Source organism: Mustelus asterias, chromosome 19, assembly GCF_964213995.1.
Source record: "Mustelus asterias chromosome 19, sMusAst1.hap1.1, whole genome shotgun sequence".
NCBI lineage: Eukaryota > Metazoa > Chordata > Chondrichthyes > Carcharhiniformes > Triakidae > Mustelus > Mustelus asterias.
Window position 1 is genome coordinate 55,549,916 of NC_135819.1, and position 20,601 is coordinate 55,570,516.

The 20,601-nt window shown below is 44.0% G+C and overlaps 1 protein-coding gene across 2 annotated transcripts in view; it reads left to right on the forward strand.

The window, feature by feature from the left end:
- Positions 1-20,601, forward strand: part of LOC144507961 (voltage-dependent calcium channel subunit alpha-2/delta-1) — a 669,448-nt gene that overhangs the window by 57,444 nt on the left and 591,403 nt on the right. For both annotated transcript variants that reach the window (XM_078235568.1, XM_078235569.1), the window contains exons 2-3: positions 12,368-12,449; positions 16,870-16,986. In XM_078235568.1, coding sequence (XP_078091694.1) covers positions 12,368-12,449; positions 16,870-16,986 — 199 coding nt within the window. The remainder of the gene's footprint in view (positions 1-12,367; positions 12,450-16,869; positions 16,987-20,601) is intronic.

Sequence of the window (20,601 nt, forward strand, 5' to 3'; positions counted from 1 at the left end):
AATTGAACGTTTATTTTTATCACTGAAATTGTTTTTAACATTCTGACGTCACCTATAGGCATGTTATTTTATGTCAGCATGACTTCTGCCGTTTGCCCATGGTGCTTACTTGGTGAAATGACAGAGAAGGGGGTAAGGGAAAAGGGTGATGGGTTGAGGATGTGAGTTGGAATAAATTGGCATCGGGGTTAGAAAGGATTATGGGGATGGCTGAGGGCATGGGTTGGCATTGAGGGCTTGAGGGCCATGAGGTGCAGGTAGAGGAGCATAGATTGGCATTGAGGAAATGAAAGGCCATGGGGTAGGTGGATGGATGGGGCATAGGCTGACATGGTGGGTATGAGAGGGCATGGGAGCGGGTAGAGCAGCATGACGTTGCACAGATTGGCATGGATAAGGAATGCATGGGAGGTGAGGGGGTTAAAGGGTGAGGGCTGGTTTTTGTTTTAATTTTTAAAAAATCACTTCAACAAAGTGCCTTCCACCCAGCCTGCCTCTGACCTGGCAGCCTCTGAACTCTTTACGGGGTGGCAGGCCCAACTTCTAATCCAATCTGTCCTCCCGGAATGAAAATCCAACCTCCTTTGTCTCTTGATCCCAGCTCCAGTTGGCGGAGCTGGCAAATATCCCACCTCTGCACTGGTGACCCGGGAGTGAAAATCCTGGCCCGTGTTCATGTCTCTGGGGTATGAATGGAGAGGTCAAAGTTATGTGGAGCAGCAATATACAAAGCTTAATATTACCGTCTGACCTGCTAGCTATCTGCCGCATTCTCTGTTTTTACTTCATATTTCCAACATCTGCAGTATTTTGCTCCTGGATTAGAAATGGTTATTGGGGCAATAGGGGCCCTTCATTCCAGGTGGATGAGCAGAAATTGGTTGAATGGTCCTTTGCATCTGCACCAATCTTGTGACTATAATTTACAGGAGAAAACATGTTGTTTTTATCAGTAGGATTCTTTTATTGATAAAAGCTCTGAAGAAGAGTCATGCTGGATTTAAAATGTTAACTCTCTCCACAAGTGCTGCCAGACCTGCTGAGGTGTTCCGGCATTTTCTGTCTTGATTTCAGATTTCCAACATCCTCAGTATTTTCCCTTGATTTCTATTTATATCTCTTTTAATAATTTCTACTTTTTCAGGCACATTTTCAATCGTTACCTGCATCTTGAGTCATTAGCTATTTTTGGGATTTTTGATTCATATATGGAGATGAGTGAACCATCTGGTCTCACGCAGCAGGATTGCAGACCCTGGGATGAGGAGAAAAGAATTGAGATCGGAATGCAAATCAATGCAATTCCAAGTGTGTTGATGGTTGTCAGTGTGCAGGCTGCCAGATGCTTAATTGGTGGGAGGGGAGAGGGACCTTGATTTTGCATACATTTATTTTAACAAATGTTCTAATTGTAATTAGAGTTCCCCTTGCAATAGACGGGACTCCATCAGCATGCACGGGGTCAGACATGCCTGATGTAAGGGATCAAATCAGTGACAGCCACAACTTTTAAAAATTATTCATTCATGGGGAATGGGTGTCGCTGGCTATTGCCCTGCCCTTGAGAAGGTGGTGGTGAGCTGCCCTGTTGTCTTGGCTCTTTTGGTGAGAGTAGTGGTGAATGGAAAAATAGTAGAAATTGAACGCAGACTTAGAATAGAATCATAGAATTCCTACAGTGCAGAAGGAGGCCATTCAGCCCATCGAGAATGCACCATCAACAATCCCAGCCAGGCCTTGTCCCCGTAATCCTGCGTATTTACCCTAGCTAGTCCCCCTGACACTAAGGGGCAATTTATCATGGCCAATCAACCTAACCTTAACCCGCACATCTTTGGAGTGTGGGAAGAAACTGGAGCACCTGGAGGAAACCCATGCAGACATGGGGAGAACGTGCAAACTCCACACAGTGACCCGATGCCGGAACTGAATCCAGGTCCCTGGCGCTGTGAGGCAGCATTGCTAACCACTATGCCACCGTGCCAACTGGTACAAACAAAAAACCAACCTGTTGTGAACATCATTCCGACCTGAGTCTGGACGGCTGCTCCCCACTGTCGACAATGAGTTTGACTCAGTGGTGGCGTCTTGGGGACATGAGTTGGTGGCACTAATGGATTTACTGTGGTTTCCAGGTACTTTACCACTGGCTTCCAAGAACCACCAGGTGCCATTGATACTTCTTTCAAAGAAACCTAGTTTTAATTGCAAGATAAAATAATTTGGGAGGAAGCTTTGAATATAGCATTGAGCAGATGTAAAATCCTATCACTTTAAACTGCAGCACAAACGGGAGCCAGTAGTCATAATTCCGTGGCTGTGATGCATGCACAATAGGATTGACAAGGCTGTGCTATATCAGTTGGGTCCACTTGTGTGAATGTGGCATAATATCAGTCAATGTTTCTTTCATGGAACGAAAATACGCAAAGATATCAAGATATTAGCCCTTTTACAAAAGACTTTTTTAGAAGTTCCATTGTGCTGTTTGTCAGAGATAAGTCAGCACCCAAGAGGGTCCAGCATGGGATTGACATGTGGGGTGTTGAAGAGTAACTGGTTTTGTGAGATAGAGTTTTGCTTCGGGCCACTTTCATTGTGTTGGTTCATTCGTGGCAGGAGTAGATAACTGACTGTATTCTGTATTGATAAACAGCTGCTGGTAGAAAGGCCAATAAGATTAAAACCTATGAAGGCAATGTCTGATTTAGATGCCTTACCTTTGATCACCACATGTTTTTTATTGCAACAGGATAACATTTGCATCACTGAAATTGTGGGGAATAAATGCCACGATGCCTTTGATGTCCACCATTGACCATGCTAATGTTGAAAAGATTGTAGGTAGACTCCACAACGTGAAAGATATTAATGGACTGGTGGGGCACCAAGCGTGACCCACGAACCAAACCTGCCAGTAGGTCTGACATTGACAAAGGGAGCATCAGGTCCTTACTCCAAAGGAGGGTTCTGGATTTCCTCAAGGCCTCCAAAGTACTGAAATTATTTTGGAAATTGACATTTTTTGTCCGTCATGATTTGGGGGCATGGCCTCAAAATAAGGGGGAGCAGATTTAGGACTGAGTTGAGGAGGAACTTCTCCACACAAAGGGTTGTGAATCTTTGGAATTCCCTGGCCAGTTGAGGCCACTTCATTGAATGTTTTTAAGGCAAGGATAGATACATTTTTAAACAGTAAAGGAATTAAGGGTTATGGTGAGCGGGCGGGTAAGTGGAGCTGAGTCCACGAAAAGATCAGCCATGATCTTATTGAATGGCGGAGCAGGCTCGATTAGCAAGGCCAGATGGCCTACTCCTGCTCCTAGCTCTTATGTTCTTACGTTCTTATGTTCTACCCTGGACATGATCCTACCCAGAAGGTGCAGGTTAGGTTGATTGGCTATGCTATATTGCCTCTTAGTGTCGGGGGATTAGCAGGATAAATACGTGGGGTTACGGGGATAGGGCTTGGGTAGGATTGTTGTCAGCGCAGGCGTGATGGGCCGAATGGCCTCCTCCTGCACTGCAAGGATTCTATGATTTTATAGTTTAGGTGGGGCCCAGTTTCATCACTTGGCCACCCAGTATTCCTGGCTTAGGTTAACATCGATGACTGTAATATAGCCCCTTAGCAGGCCCAGGCTCCAGTGTTTGGAATCTGCATTGGTGTCAGTATTCAGTTATCCTGACTCTCTGCCAAGATACCCAGTATCTGGGGAATGAAGCCTTTGTTTCTCCCTGACAAGATATTATTATAAGTTGGCAACAGCAGAAAGGAGAACTTAAAACAGTGGATAGATCTGGCTTACTTAAGGAAGTGCCACATTACAGCCACCGTTGGTGAAAGAGGCCAGGAATAATATGTGACTAATTGGTGAATGGACAGACATTTCCAGTTCCTAACAGAAGGTGTCAAGTGAACCCTGCTCTGCAGAATTGAGAAGAAATAATGCGCTTTGTAGAAATCTAGATATATGTTTAACGAAAGGCACTTTGTTTACACAAAGGTTTGATGACTCGAGTGCTGCAGTTAGATAATTCAATGCTCTGCATTATTTAGGACAACTGTTTTTTCCCCAAGGAAAGATTCTTTATTTTTAGCACTGACTTTTTTTTCTCTTGGATTAGCAAATTAAAGCTATCCATGTCTGCATTTTCTGGTGCTGGAAGACTTTGGGTTGTCATGTACATTTATTTTGCTCAGCAATATTTTTAACACGCCTGTATTATTTATCTATTTTTTTAGATGGAGAAGGCAGGATTTCTTGACCTACTTAATCTAATAATGAGTTTCCGTGTTCGTCTTCCCGATGAAATAAGTAGAATGCCTGGTGTCTTAAAGAGGCAATGTCACAGAATCATAGAATCCCTGCAGTACAGAAGGAGACCATTCGGCCCATCCAATCTGTACCGACCACAATCCCACCCAGGTCCTATTCCCGTAACCCCATACATTTACCCTGCTAATCCCCCTGACATTGGGGTCAATTTAGCGCGGCCAATCAACCTAACCCGCACATCTCTGGAGTGTGGGAAGAAACCGGAGCACCCGGAGGAAACCCACGCAAACACGGAGAAAATGCAAACTCCACACAGACAATGACCCAAGGCTGGAATTGAACCCGGATCCCTGGCGATGTGAGGCAGCAGTGCTAACCAGTGTGCCACCGTGTCATTAGGCTCACAAAAATTGTACATTGGACCTTCTTTTGATTAGTAAAGTGAGGACAGTGACATGATATGATTAGTGTCACAACATTATTTCGTCTGTAATTGCAAATTGCATTGCCTCTTTTAAAAAAAAATTTGGACAGTAAAGCAAAAGCATTTTTAATTCTGGAAGCTCTTTGCTGTAGTCTTGGCAAACTTTTCCCAGGAGCTGATATGATAATGTTACTCTAGTCATTTCAGAGCAAGCTGATTAGGGTGATATCTACCCCCTGTGACCATTTGAATCTTGAGTGTGTGTTTGTTTCCATCATTAATTGCATGCACAAAAAATCACAGGAGTGTGTTGTGGGCATGGTAACATAAGAACTAGGAGCAGGAGTAGGCCATCTGGCCCCTTGAACCTGCTGTGCCATTCAATAAGATCATGGCTGATCTTTTTGTGGACTCAGCTCCACTTCCCTGCCCACTCACCATAACCCTTAATTCCTTTCCAGTTCAAAAATTTATCTTATCCTTGCCTTAAAAACATTCAATGAGGTAGCCTCAACTGCTTCACTGGGCAGGGAATTCCACAGATTCACAACCGTTTGAGTGAAGAAGTTCCTCCTCAACTCAGTCCTAAAGCTGTGCTCCTTTATTTTGAGGCCATGCCCCTAGTTCTAGTTTCACCCGTCAGTGGAAACAACCTCCCTGCTTCTATCTTATCTATTCCCTTCATAATCTTACACGTTTCGGTAAGATCTCACCTCATTTTTCTGAATTCCAATGAGTATGGTCCCAGTCTACTCAGTCTCTCCTCATACGCCAACCCTCTCAACTCCAGAATCAACCTAGTGAATCTCCTCTGCATCCCCTCCAGTGCCAGTATATTCTTTCTTAGGTAAGGAGACCAAAACTGTACACAGTACTCCCGGTGTGGCCTCACCAACACCTTATACAGCTGCATCATAAACTCCCTGTTTTTAAACTCCATCCCTCTAGCAATGAAGGACAAAATTCCATTTGGCTTCTTAATTACCTGTTATACCTGCAAACCAACTTTTTGTGATTCACGCACAAGGACACCCAGGTCCCTCTGCACAGCAGAGCTGCAATTTTTTACCATTTAAATAATAGTCCATTTTGCTGTTATTCCGACCGGAATGGATGAACCCACATTTACCAACATTGTACTCCATCTGCCATTCCCTTGCCCACTCACTTAAACTATCTTTCTCCCTTTGCAGACTTTCAGTGTCCTCTGCACTATTTGCACTACCACTCATCTTAGTGTCATCTGTGAATTTTAACACACTACTCTTGGACCCCAACTCCAAATCATCTATGTAAATTGTAAACAATTGCGGTCCCAACACTGATCCCTGAGGCACACCACTAGTCACTGAACATATGATTATTTTACTTGACTAGTAATCCAGAGCCTTGCACTAATAAATCATGGAACCTTTACAGATTAAAGGGGAGGAGGTGCTCGCTGTCTTGAGGCAAATCAAAGTGGATAAATCCCCAGGACCGGACAGGTTATTCCCACGGACCTTGAGGGAAGCTAGTGTTGAACTTGCAGGGGCCCTGGCAGACATATTTAAAATGTCAGTATTCACGGGGGAGGTGCCGGATGATTGGAGGGTGGCTCATGTTGTTCCGTTGTTTAAAAAAGGTTCCAAAAGAAATCCTGGAAATTATAGGCCAGTAAGTTTGACGTCGGTGGTGGGCAAGTTATTGGAAGATGTGATAAGGGATAGGATCTACAAATATTTGGATAGACAGGGACTTATTAGGGAGAGTCAACATGGCTTTGTGCGTGGTAGGTCATGTTTGACCAATCTATTCGAGTTTTTCGAGGAGGTTACCAGGAAAGTGGATGAAGGGAAGGCGGTGGATGTTGTCTACCTGGATTTCAGCAAGGCCTTTGAAAAGGTCCCTCATGGGAGGTTAGTTAGGAAGGTTCAGTCGCTAGGTATACATGGGGAGGTAGTAAATTGGATTAGACACTGGCTCAATGGAAGAAGCCAGAGAGTGGTTGTGGAGGATTGCTTCTCTGAGTGGAGGCCTGTGACTAGTGGTGTGCCGCAGGGATCGGTGTTGAGTCCATTGTTGTTTGTCATCTATATCAATGTTCTGGATGATAATGTGGTAAATTGGATCAGCAAGTTTGCTGATGATACAAAGATTGGAGGTGTAGCGGACAGTGAGGAAGGTTTTCAAAGCTTGCAGAGGGATTTGGACCAACTAGAAAAATGGGCAGAAAAATGGCAAATGGAATTTAACGCAGACAAGTGTGAGATATTGCACATTGGAAGGACAAACTAAAGTAGAACGTACAGGGTAAATGGTAGGACTCTGAAGAGTGCAGTTGAACAGAGGGATCTGGGAATACAGGTACAGAATTCCCTAAAAGTGACGTCACAGGTGGATAGGGTCGTAAAGAGTGCCTTTGGTACATTGGCCTTTATAAATCGGAGTATCAAGTATAAAAGTTGGAGTGTTATGGTAAGGTTATATAAGGCATTGGTGAGGCCGAATTTGGAGTATTGTGTACAGTTTTGGTCACCAAGTTACAGGAAGGATGTAAATAAGGTTGAAAGATCGCAGAGAAGGTTCACAAGGATGTTGCCGGGACTTGAGAAGCTGAGTTACAGAGAGAGATTGAATAGGTTGGGACTTTATTCCCTGGAGCGTAGAAGATTGAGGGGAGATTTGATAGAGGTGTATAAGATTTTGATGGGTATAGATAGAGTGAATGCAAGCAGGCTTTTTCCGCTGAGGCTAGGGGAGAAAAAAACCAGAGGGCATGGGTTAAGGGTGAAAGGAGAAAAGTTTAAAGGGAATATTAGGGGGGGCTTCTTCACGCAGAGAGTGGTGGGAGTGTGGAATGAGCTGCCGGATAAAGTGGTAAATGCGGGGTCACTTTTAACATTTAAGAAAAACTTGGACGGGTTCATGGATGAGAGGGGTGTGGAGGGATATGGTCCAAGTGCAGGTCAGTGGGACTAGGCATAAAATGGTTCGGCACAGACAAGAAGGGCCAAAAGGCCTGTTTCTGAGCTGTAATTTTCTATGGTTCTATGGTTCTATCTGGGGAACGTAAGTTCAAATCCTACCATGGCAGTTTGAGAATTGATAATTCAGTTTGAAAAATTTCAGGAATTTAAAGGCTGTTAATAGCGATGAGCCCATTGTCTTTTTAACTCAACTGTTACCAGTGAACCAGATCTGATGTGACTGTAATTCACACATTTTTAAAAAGAAATCATTCATGGGATGTGGGCAGCAATTATTGTCCATTTCTGCAGCCTGCCCTCAATTTTAAAGGGCATTTAAGAGTAAACCACTTTGCTGTGGATCCGGAGTCACATGTAGGCCAGACAAGCTAAGATGTCCTTCCCTAAAGGACATTAATGGGCCTGATAGGTTTTTATGACAACGGTCATCATTAGACTTTTAGTTCCAGATTTTTATTGAATTGAAATTCCACTATCTGCCATGTGGTAGGATTTGAAACTGGATCGCTGGATTACTAGTCCACTAGTCCATTGCGCCACTACCTCCCCCATGACTGCTGCATTCGCCCCAGGGTGGGCGGGCAGGAGACACATCTTGGGTAGTCGTGGAATCCTGGCCACGGTTTTAATTTTATTTCTGTCATTGCAAAACTTGCTTTTATTTATAACTCCTATAATGGTATAGCAAACACTGAATTTATGAAAAACCCTTTTTTCTTCTTCTGTTAAGTTAATTTTGATGTTATCTTGTCACTGATCTCTTCCTAGCTTTCTATAGTGATAGGGGTGGAAGCCTGAGAGTTGGGTATCTGCCCACAGCCTCTTGAGCCAGCTGTTAAGAGATGTTTGAAAGCAGACAGGGAAAGTCCACGTGCCTGTGGGGCACCTGGTGCAGTGGATGCTGGTATCCCACCAATTGGGACATTGCCGACTAAATGAAGCCCTCACAGATCCAGAAGCGGGAACTCAGTCCTTTTTTGTTTATTCATTCGTGGGACATGGGCGTCGCTGGCTGGGCCAGCATTTATTGCCCATCGCGAGTTGCCCGAGGGCAGTTGAGAGACAACCACATTGCTGTGGCTCTGGAATCATATGTAGGTCAGACCAGGTAAAGGTGGCAGATTTCCTTCCCTAAAGGACATCAGTGAACCAGATGGGTTTTTCTGACAATTGACAATGTTTTCATGGTAATCAGTAGATTTTAAATCCAGATTTTTTTTATTGAATTCAAATTCCGCCATCTGCCGTGGCGGGATTCGAACCCGGGTCCCCAGAACATTAGCTGATTTTCTGGATTAATAATCTCGTGATAATACCAATAGGCCATTGGCTTCGCAATGATTTGATGCTCTGACACAGTGTCCTCTCACTTTCATCCAGTGCAGTTGCTTTATGAGGGGGTTCTATAGTCCATTCCTCCAACTGTTATGCTCTCCTGATCATATTTAATGTCTCATAAATTATATTCTTCAGCCACTTACTAGGAAAGGATTAGTGAGGTGATTTTGCTGCCTTCCTCATGATTTTAACTTTCATAGAATCCTTACAATGCATAAGGAGGCCATTTGGCCCATCAAGCCTGCACCGACAACAACCTCACCCAAGCCCTATTAACGTAACCCCACCTATTTACCCTGCTAGTCCCCCTGACACCAAGGGGTAATTTAGCATGGCCAATCAACCTAACCACCACATCTTTGGAGTGTGGGAGGAAACCGGAGCACCCGTGGAAACCCACGCAGACACAGGGAGAATACTGTGGTACTTTGGAGTATCCTTTTCTTCGCTGAGTTGCAATCAAGGCTGAAGAGCCCCACCTTGCATTTACAACATGTACCTTGTTTGATGCAAGTACCCACACTGGATTCACTATCCTAGTACAGAGCTGTGTTCTAGCTTCCACTAGACAAAGCTCCTTGGGGTGGAACCCAAACCCAATGCATTTGCACAAAATTATTTTTGATCCTCTAGTCTTATCAGTGAAGACTCCTTAGTGGAGCAGGTCCAACCTCTGTCAATATCATTGAGTAATAGGCATTAAGTCCTTCATTAATAACTATTATGTTTGATGTAGTGTCACTTTAAGGGGCAGTTCTTTTGATTTGTCCCTGAGTTTGTTTAATTTAGTTTAACTGTTCCAACCTAAAATACTATTAACAATTATTATTCCTACCATTATTCTCGTCACCATTTGCAGAGGCTGTCTGGAGCAAGGTTTAAACTCTTCACCTTCAAAGGCAAGAATTCTCTCAAAAACATTCTCTCAAAACATACAGAATACTGTGAGGCCTAGATAGAGTGGACGTGGAGAAGATGTTTCCACTAGTGGGAGAAGCTAGAACTTGAGGGCACAGCCTCAGAGTGAAGGCACGCTCCTTTAAAACTGAGATGAAGAGGAATTTCTTCAGTAAGAGGATGGTGAATCTGTGAAACTCATTGCCACAGAGGGCTGTGGAGGCCAAGTCATTGAATGTCTTTAAGCCAGAGATAGGTTCTTGACCAATAGGGGATCAAGAGTTATGGGGAGAAGGCAGGAGAATGGGGATGAGGATCATATTAGCCATGATTGAATGGCAGAGCAGAGTTAATGGGTCAAATGGCCTAATTATACTCCGAAATATCTTATGGTCTTATGGTCTGAAAAGCTCTCTCTTTCTTTCTTGAGAATTCTGAGTCTCTTTGTGGAAAGTGATGATCTTTCGATCAGTCAATGAGTCCCATTTTGTACATTTTCATTCATTTACTTTCACAGACAAACACTCTGGATAACAATACAGTAAGAAGTTTAACAACACCAGGTTAAAGTCCAACAGGCTTATTTGGTAGCAAAAGCCACACAAGCTTTCGGAGCTGCAAGCCCCTTCTTCAGGTGAGTGGGAATTCTGTTCACAAACAGAGCATATAAAGACACAAACTCAATTTACATGAATAATGGTTGGAATGCGAATACTTACAACTAATCAAGTCTTTAAGAAACAAAACAATGTGAGTGGAGAGAGCATCAAGACAGGCTAAAAAGATGTGTATTGTCTCCAGACAAGACAGCCAGTGAAACTCTGTGGGGGTTACAAATAGTGTGCCATGAACCCAATATCCCGGTTGAGGCCGTCCTCGTGTGTGCGGAACTTGGCTATCAGTTTCTGCTCAGCGACTCTGCGCCGTCGTGTGTCGCGAAGGCCGCCTTGGAGAACGCTTACCCGAATATCAGAGGCCGAATGCCCGTGACCGTGAGTTGCAATCAAGGCTGAAGAGCCCCACCTTGCATTTACAACATGTACGGGGATATTGGGTTCATGGCACACTATTTGTAACCCCCACAGAGTTTCACTGGTTGGCTTGTCTGGACACAATACACATCTTTTTAGCCTGTCTTGATGCTCTCTCCACTCACATTGTTTTGTTTCTTAAAGACTTGATTAGTTGTAAGTATTCGCATTCCAACCATTATTCATGTAAATTGAGTTTGTGTCTTTATATGCTCTGTTTGTGAACAGAATTCCCACTCACCTGAAGAAGGGGCTTGCACCACTGCTCCACTAAGGAGTCTTCACTGATAAGACTAGAGGATCAAAAATAATTTTGTGCAAATGCATTGGGTTTGGGTTCCACCCCAAGGAGCTTTGTCTAGTGGAGGCTAGAACGCTGCTCTGTACTAGGATAGTGAATCCAGTGTGGGTACTTGCATCAAACAAGGTACATGTTGTAAATGCAAGGTGGGGCTCTTCAGCCTTGATTGCAACTCACGGTCACGGGCATTCGGCCTCTGATATTCGGGTAAGCGTTCTCCAAGGCGGCCTTCGCGACACACGACGGCGCAGAGTCGCTGAGCAGAAACTGATAGCCAAGTTCCGCACACACGAGGACGGCCTCAACCGGGATATTGGGTTCATGGCACACTATTTGTAACCCCCACAGAGTTTCACTGGCTGTCTTGTCTGGAGACAATACACATCTTTTTAGCCTGTCTTGATGCTCTCTCCACTCACATTGTTTTGTTTCTTAAAGACTTGATTAGTTGTAAGTATTCGCATTCCAACCATTATTCATGTAAATTGAGTTTGTGTCTTTATATGCTCTGTTTGTGAACAGAATTCCCACTCACCTGAAGAAGGGGCTTGCAACTCCGAAAGCTTGTGTGGCTTTTGCTACCAAATAAACCTGTTGGACTTTAACCTGGTGTTGTTAAACTTCTTACTGTGTTTACCCCAGTCCAACGCCGGCATCTCCACATCATAACAATACAGTTCCAGGTGTTAGGACATTGAAACTGGTGCAGGAGGTTTAGCCCTATTTGTGTGTCCCGCCATTCCATTCGGTCATGACTGGTTTGTGCCTCAATTCTATTTAGCTGCCTTTGACCCATGTACCTTGATGCATTTTGCCTTTCAATCTGAGGCTTGAAAACTTCAATTCACGTGGAATCCACAGCCTTATGGTGAAGAGTTTCAAATCTATACAATACCTTGTTGGTGAAAATGCATGCAAGAACTGATTGAGTGGGAAAAAAAAGTTTAATTCATACCAGGAGTGGAATTTACAAATTCATACTTTAGAAAAAGTTGGGTTCTCACTAACCATCATCAACACGATTAAGCCACGCAGAGGTTTCAGTGAGGATATGTCAGCTATTATGTATATTTATGACAATCAGTGACAAAAGCCATTGATCTAATCGGGCGTCTTTCATCTTGCAGTATACGGTCATGGGCGGAGAAAATGAAGGAAGACCTTGTAACGTTGGTACGTACCTCTAGTGGAGTGGATCAGATGCAACAGGTAAGAACAACTGACTTTCGCAGCTACCAGGTCCCTCAAAATTCTGTTCTTCCTCGCTAGAGTTTCAGATTGTCTGTCCATGCAGGAGTTTAGGGCTGAAGTCCCTTCCGATGACAGCTTTACCATCCATCACCACCCCCTTTTGCCCCCATCCCTCTGCCTCAGGTTCCATGGGCACAATGTCCATCAAAAGGCATTCTTTCTGGATCCTTCACAACACTTGCTTCCTTAATCGACCTGTTTGGTCTCCTTCGCCAGCTGTGCTACAGGTTTCCACGTTAGTGGTCCATCACTCACTGCTTTAAAACCACTATCCTGTTACCACAGCAGGCGGAAAGCCAACCTCCCAATTAGTTTTCGTTTCCCTAGCAACCAAAAGCACATGTTGATTTTTTTCATTTATCCCTTTCCAGAAAGCTAAGGATTAATTTTACTTTTATGAGGGAATGTTACAGAAATGCAAACATCAAAACCATTTCATCATGCTTATGCCATCAGTAGTATCTGTGGAATGAAGGAGAAGTGAGGTAAAATAAATAGGGTCAGGTATGAGGATACCCATTTCTTCTTAGCTAGCTTCAGCCTGTCCGGTACCTATGGCCCTTCTCCTAATGCAACAATGCTAATTGTGAGAGTGAGATGAAGAATGTGAATGCTAAGTGTGAGTTCTGATAGTTACAGATTGTTGGTAGATGACTGATAGAATGTGATGGATTGAGAAGTTGCTGATGCAAGTGGTGCAGTTGGTGGAATAGGGCATTTGTATTTCGGGTGTGATCAATAAACTTCTTTCTTGCATCGACTATCTTATGCCATTACCTATTGAACACACGTCACTGGCCCCCTCTAAGTATGTAGGACTATCTCTCCTGTGTTCCACCTCTCTCACTAAGATTTCCAAGGCAACATCTGAAAATCTTGGTGCATAGTCTCTACCATGGTCAGATATTTTTGATTGTTGCATAGCACTATTCCCAATGATCTCAGTATCTCCATTAACCACAATGTTCCTTACTTTTAAGAGATACAGGCTAGCTTTAAGTAATACTTGAAAGTAACCATGTTGCTATGTATGCTGCCACAGTGCAGATGGCTACATGCAGAAATGATTACAGTGCTGCCTGTATTAGACTGAATGGGTCGGTTGAATCACAATCCCCTTGCCTATTTTTGGGGGCTATCTGATTAACCTCCATATGTTTTCAATTTGTTCTATTGTCTGTTAATATTCTCTATGAATCCTTCAATGTTCAACTCCAATTATAAGTAAGATGTTGTCATTATTTGATGGGGGGTTGAGGTGGAGAGGAGAAATTTACCTGGGCTCTGCCCCTTTAAGAAATTCATACTGTAAATGGTCAGGTGACCTGTCCCCCAATCAAATGGGAGTGCCCCCTTTTTAACTCAGTTGTAGACAGGCAATCTGCTTCATCTCCATATCTGTTACAACCATTCCTATTGAGTTCTGGGTGGGCCTGGCACAAAGAAATTGGGACACCAACCTTTTCAGTGTTTTAAGAACAGTATTCACTATCTGTGCTGGTTTAAAGTTATCTAATTTATTGTGCCAAAGAACCAGGTTGTGTCCACGCTTTATCACCTACTCCCTGCATCAGCAGTGCACTGTGACTGTGGTGTGGACTAACTACAGGATGCACTGCTTTGAAGGCTTTTTCACCATCTCCTCTCAAACCAATGACCCTCAACATTTGGTTATGGTAAATGCACGGGGTTACGGGAATAGGGTGGGGAGGGTTGGGGTGGGCCTGGGTAAGATGCTCTTTTGGAGAATCGATGCAGACGCAATGGCCTCCTTCTGCACTGTAGGGATTCTATGATATTAAGACAGAGATGACCAAAAGCTTGGTCAGAGGAGCAGGTTTAAAGGGAGAAAGAGAGGAAGAGAGTTGGTGTGGTTTAAGGAGAGAAACCCAGAGATTAGGGCCCTAGCATCTGAAGCATGAACATCAATGTTGAGCAATGAAAATTGGAGATGCTCAAGAGGCCAGAATGTGATTGGCACAGATGTTCCAGAGGTTTGCTGGGCTGGAGGAGTGAGAGAGATACAAGATTCAGCCCCTCCCTTCTATTTTGTCCCTTGGCCCAGTGACCAACTGGACCAAGAATATTTGGAGCTTCACGACACTGCACCCCCTCCCCCACTCACTCCACCCCTCCCCCACTCACTCCACCCCTCCCCCACTCACTCCACCCCTCCCCCACTCACTCCACCCCTCCCCCACCCCTTGATGAAGGAAGGGCCATGGATGTTGTCTATATGGATTTCAGTAAGGCATTTGACAAAGTCCCACATGGCAGGTTGGTTAAGAAGGTTAAGGCTCATGGGATACAAGGAGAAGTGGCTAGATGGGTGGAGAACTGGCTTGGCCATAGGAGACAGAGGGTAGTGGTCGAAGGGTCTTTTTCCGGCTGGAGGTCTGTGACCAGTGGTTTTCCGCAGGGCTCTGTACTGGGACCTCTGCTATTTGTGATATATATAAATGATTTGGAAGAAGGTGTAACTGGTGTAATCAGCAAGTTTGCGGATGACACGAAGATGGCTGGACTTGCGGATAGCGAAGAGCATTGTCGGGCAATACAGCAGGATATAGATAGGCTGGAAAATTGGGCGGAGAGGTGGCAGATGGAGTTTAATCCGGATAAATGCGAAGTGATGCATTTTGGAAGAAATAATGTAGGGAGGAGTTATACAATAAATGGCAGAGTCATCAGGAGTATAGAAACACAGAGGGACCTAGGTGTGCAAGTCCACAAATCCTTGAAGGTGGCAACACAGGTGGAGAAGGTGGTGAAGAAGGCATATGGTATGCTTGCCTTTATAGGACGGGGTATAGAGTATAAAAGCTGGAGTCTGATGATGCAGCTGTATAGAACGCTGGTTAGGCCACATTTGGAGTACTGCGTCCAGTTCTGGTCGCCGCACTACCAGAAGGACGTGGAGGCGTTAGAGAGAGTGCAGAGAAGGTTTACCAGGATGTTGCCTGGTATGGAGGGTCTTAGCTATGAGGAGAGATTGGGTAAACTGGGGTAGTTCTCCCTGGAAAGACGGAGAATGAGGGGAGATCTAATAGAGGTGTACAAGATTATGAAGGGTATAGATAGGGTGAACAGTGGGAAGCTTTTTCCCAGGTCGGAGGTGACGATCACGAGGGGTCACGGGCTCAAGGTGAGAGGGGCGAAGTATAACTCAGATATCAGAGGGACGTTTTTTACACAGAGGGTGGTGGGGGCCTGGAATGCGCTGCCAAGTAGGGTGGTGGAGGCAGGCACGCTGACATCGTTTAAGACTTACCTGGATAGTCACATGAGCAGCCTGGGAATGGAGGGATACAAACGATTGGTCTAGTTGGACCAAGGAGCGGCACAGGCTTGGAGGGCCGAAGGGCCTGTTTCCTGTGCTGTACTGTTCTTTGTTCTTTGTCCCCCACCCCTCCCCTCCCCCACCCCTCCCCCACCCCTCCCCTCCCCCACCCCTCCCCTCCCCCACCCCTCCCTCACTCACTCCCTCCCCACCCCTCTCTCACTCACTCCCTCACTCACTCCACCCCCTCCGCCACTCACTCCACCCCCTCCCCCACTCACTCCACCCCCTCCCCCACTCACTCCACCACTCCCCCACTCGCTCCACCACTCCCTTGAAATATCAAATTCAAACATGATGGCCGAAATTCTCCCATCTTGCCCACCGTGGGAATCGTAGCAGGCAAGACAGAAAGTTCGGCAGACCATTCAAAAGTCTGTTGAGCTCAGGTAAAAATTTCTGGTTTTGGGGCGCGTGTGGCCAGAGAATACCACCTGTTGTAAATGGTATGAAGATGTAAGCTCAGAGACATGTTTACACATTGTATAAATAATAAAATAAATCTTTTCACAGTATATCATACCAAACCATAGAATCACTACAGTGCAGAAAGAGGCCATTCAGACCACTGAGACTGCACTGATTCTCTGAAAGAGCATCTGACCCAGGGTCTCCCTTCTGCCCCTCCATCCTATACCCATAACCCCCTGCATTTACCAATGGCTAATCTAACCTATGCATCCTTGGACTGTGGGAGGAAACTGGAGCACCCGGAGGAAACCCACAGACACAGAGCGAACGTGCAAACTCCACACAGTCACCCAAGGCTGGAATTGATCCTGGGTCCCTGGTGCTGTGAGGCAGCGGCACTAACCACTGTGCCACCATGGTTAGCACTGCTGGTCCTGATGGAGACCCCATCTTTGGGTGGGTTCCTCGTGCCTAACCTTAAGCTCCGAAGGTTTAAAAGGTGTTGACTCATTCCCGTTGGGATGCCTTCACTGACTTGGGGGTGTGTTTCCATGTCTCTGCATGAATGCAGCTTCTTGCACCCTAAAAATATTTACATTAAATGGTTTTCATCATTTTATTTTGCAGATTTACTTAAAAAATAGACAATACTACACAGTTGAGACAAACAATGCTCGACGTTTAGTGGAAAGTGCTGCAAGAGAAATTGAAAAACTTCTAAGGAACAAAGTGGAAGCCCTGAAGGTGAGTCCAGGAATTCTGTTAATATTCCAGCTGCTTTTTTAACGTTTAAGCAAAATCTAGGGGTTCCCTGTTGTCAGAGTTTTTTGCCACAGCGAAAGTGTGTGTAAATATGTGGAACAATACATGAAAAAATAACGTTGAGGATACAAACAGACCTGTTAAATATATTGTTGTATTGACTCAGACTGTAGGGTAACATTGTTTCAACTCCTTTTCTGAGATGCTGCCAGTGAATGAATGTTGCATGGTTTGGTTGACAATTGACAAAAATATAGCATTATTAATGTGTGTATGCTTTAAAAGGTGTCAGAAATGCTTCATACCTAATGTCACTGAGCACTGATATGTGGATGTGAACTAGTGCCAAGTCTGGACAACGTATATCCATCATCGCTAGCCTGATATTTCCTAGACTGGATTCCTTCCTTGCTTCCAGAATCTTTTATTATGTGGGTGAATGCTACGTTGAAAGGCTTTTCTGACCCGGGTTTGCGAATTTCATTTTACCAAAGTTCTTTTTATCCATTGCATCCATCCGCTCATCATTCTTAAAGTAAACAGATAATGAACTTTGAAGAGGAAAGTCTCTTAACGCTTGTGTCTCAAATTATTGGGTATTTGAACACTCATTTATAGTTGAATTAGTGAATTCTGTAACTCTTGAAAATGACAGAGTTAGGGTGAAATTGTTCCTGCTATGAGTGTAATAGAATTGGTAACCTGATGCCTGAACTTTGTTCCCATGAGGAGTGCAAACAAAAAGAAAAACAGATTGGACCAGAATTCTATTTCCCTGTTTCTACTGTTTTTTTTCGTTCTGGGATAAGAACAGAACACATTGGAAATATACAACAGATCCATTAATATCTGTAAACAGAAGGGACATGTTAATGTTTGGTGTGAAGATCCTTCCTTAGAACCTAGGTCAGAACTCTTACTAATTGTCCTCTCCCCAAATGTTAATTTGTCCTTTATGGGTGCTGAAGGATGCACTGTCCCCACAGTGATCCATTCAGACCCGACAGACCTGCAGACAAGAGCAATAAGGCAGATTGATTGCTTTGGATCATGCTCTCATCAGGCAAAGAGAAACTTTTGGTGGGATTTAACGGTCCTGCACATCACGGGAATCGTCGCGGGCGAGACAGAGAATTTGATGGACAGCAAAAGGTCTGTTGATTTCAGATGTGAATTTCCGGTCACTTGTGGTGGGTAGAGCCAGAATATTCCACTCTTGTATGGATTTCTCAATAGTGCAGTTTGGAAACTGTTACACAAGGTGCGGGTTGTGTATGTCGGATGCTTGATGTTGACCTAATGGAAACATGTAGGCCAGAATGTTGCCACCATTGATGCAGGTGGTACTTTCCCATCCTGTTGCAGTGAATGGAGATTTGGCTGGGTGCCAAATTCTCCAACCGCGTGCCCGTAGCTTTTCATTACCAGCTCACAATGAGTCACTGCAATTTGCTGTTTAGAATGCAATCTCAATCATAATGCTTTGCACAAGGTATTGATCAGATTGAACCTGCGTTTTAACTGGTATTCTAGATCAACACCAATGATGTCACGAGAAGTTTGACTCAGATTTTCATATGGCAGACATGAGAGAGCAAGGCAACTCAAATATTCTGATTAGACCCGGCCATTGGAGTAAGAAAATATATCAGACTTATACAGGGATAGAATAGAGAGACAATTTAAAGTTTGATATTGGAAGTAGGACTTTTAGTTTCCCATATAAAGTATGTGAAATTAAGGAGGCCAGAAATGAGAGAGAAAATGCATGACTTTGTTAATTATTTTTCAAATTAAAGCTGAGCTCCATGTATTCGAAGTAATTTATACTCTGGAAAAGGTTGTAATGAGGCTACACTTGGGAGTGTTATGTCCAAGTTTGTCCCCAACCTACCAGGTCTGAAAGGCCGATGAAGGAATGAATTTACGTTTTCATGTCCTCAGGATAAATGAGAACACTGAAGCAAGTTCACAGTGTTAATAAGAGGAAGCTTTGAAGAAGCACTGAGGCATGTTTATAATTAATGTTTCTGTAGCACAAATTGTGGAGAGGTGGTGTTCAGGCAACAGCTTCTCACGTTCATGTTGCTTAAAATTAACTCTTATCTTAGAAGTGGAATACTGGACCCATAAGCTGCTTTCCCCATTTGAAGGGGAGAGCTGAGTGGTGATGATTTAATCTGAAGATCACCACACCTCAGGCGAGGGGCAAGGTTGAGAAGTTGGAACCCTCATGAATATCCTTTGCCAGTACGTGAATTGAACCTACGCTGTTGGTGCCACTCCGCATCACAAACCAGCCGTCCAGTCAACTGAGCTAGAACCACATTTTTTCGGTACAAGATTTTTCCAGTCGGATAAGAGAGTTGATATTCGCTTGTGCTCCATAATGATCCAGGTTGTAAAAGCACCTCTCCATAAGCTGGCGCTCTCCAACCTTGAATAGATATCTGAAAAGGCATTTAAGATGTTCAATGAAATAGAGGAGGTAAGTCCCAGATATAACAGGGCTGCATAAGACAGAGAAAGACACTTGAGTCTATGATGTGCAAGTTTAGGACAGGCACACAAACCATTTCTTGGTATTGGTATACAGTGAAAAGTATTGTTTTTTGAGTACTATACAAACAAAGCATACTGTACATAGAGGAGGAAACGAGAGAGTGCAGAATGTAGTGTTACAGTCATAGCTAGGGTGTAGAGAAAGATCAACTTACATAAGGCAGGTCCATTTAAAAGTCTGATGGCAGCAGGGGAGAAGCTGTTCTTGAGTCGGTTGGTACGTGCCCTCAAACTTTTGTATCTTTTTCCCGACGGAGGAAGGTAAAAGAGAATCTGTCTGGGGTGCATTGCATTCTTGATTACGCTGGCTGCTTTTCCGAGGCAGCGGGAAGTGTAGACTGTGTCAATGGGAAGTTAGTTTGTATGATGGACTAGGCTTTGTTCATGGCCCTTTGTAGTTTATTGTGGTTTTGGACAGAGCAGGAGCCATACCAAGCTGTGAAACAACCAGAAAGGATGCTTTCTATAGTGCATCTGTAAAAGTTGGTGAGAGTCGTAGCGGACATGCCAAATTTCCTTAGTCTCCTGAAAAAAATAGAGGCATTGGTGGGCTTTCTTAACGATAGCACGTTGTGCAGGGACCAGGACAGGTTGTTGGTGATCTGGACAGCCAGAAACCTGAAGCTCTCGACCATTTCCACTTCATCTCAGCAACAGTAATTGAGGTGAGAATTGATTTTAAGAAATGATTCAATGTTGCATTAGAGGAGACAATAATGTTTTATTCTGGAAGACGGCAATCAAACAGGCTGAGTGAAACCTTTATCCAAAACCATCTTTTTGATAAGGCGAATAAAACAAATGCTGTAACTGAATTTGTGTAACAAAATACAGATCAGTGTAAAAGTCTTTACTCAGATCCCTAGTTCACTCTCCACACTATGAAAATGGCTTTATTTATATTAACCTGGAAAGGAATACCAATCAAGACCTTCTCAATATACTCTGTAAATCTGATGTAATGGCAGATAATGGATTGTGTTCGGACATTCATTTAAAGTTTCTTAGTTGATTAGAAGCATATATTAGACAATG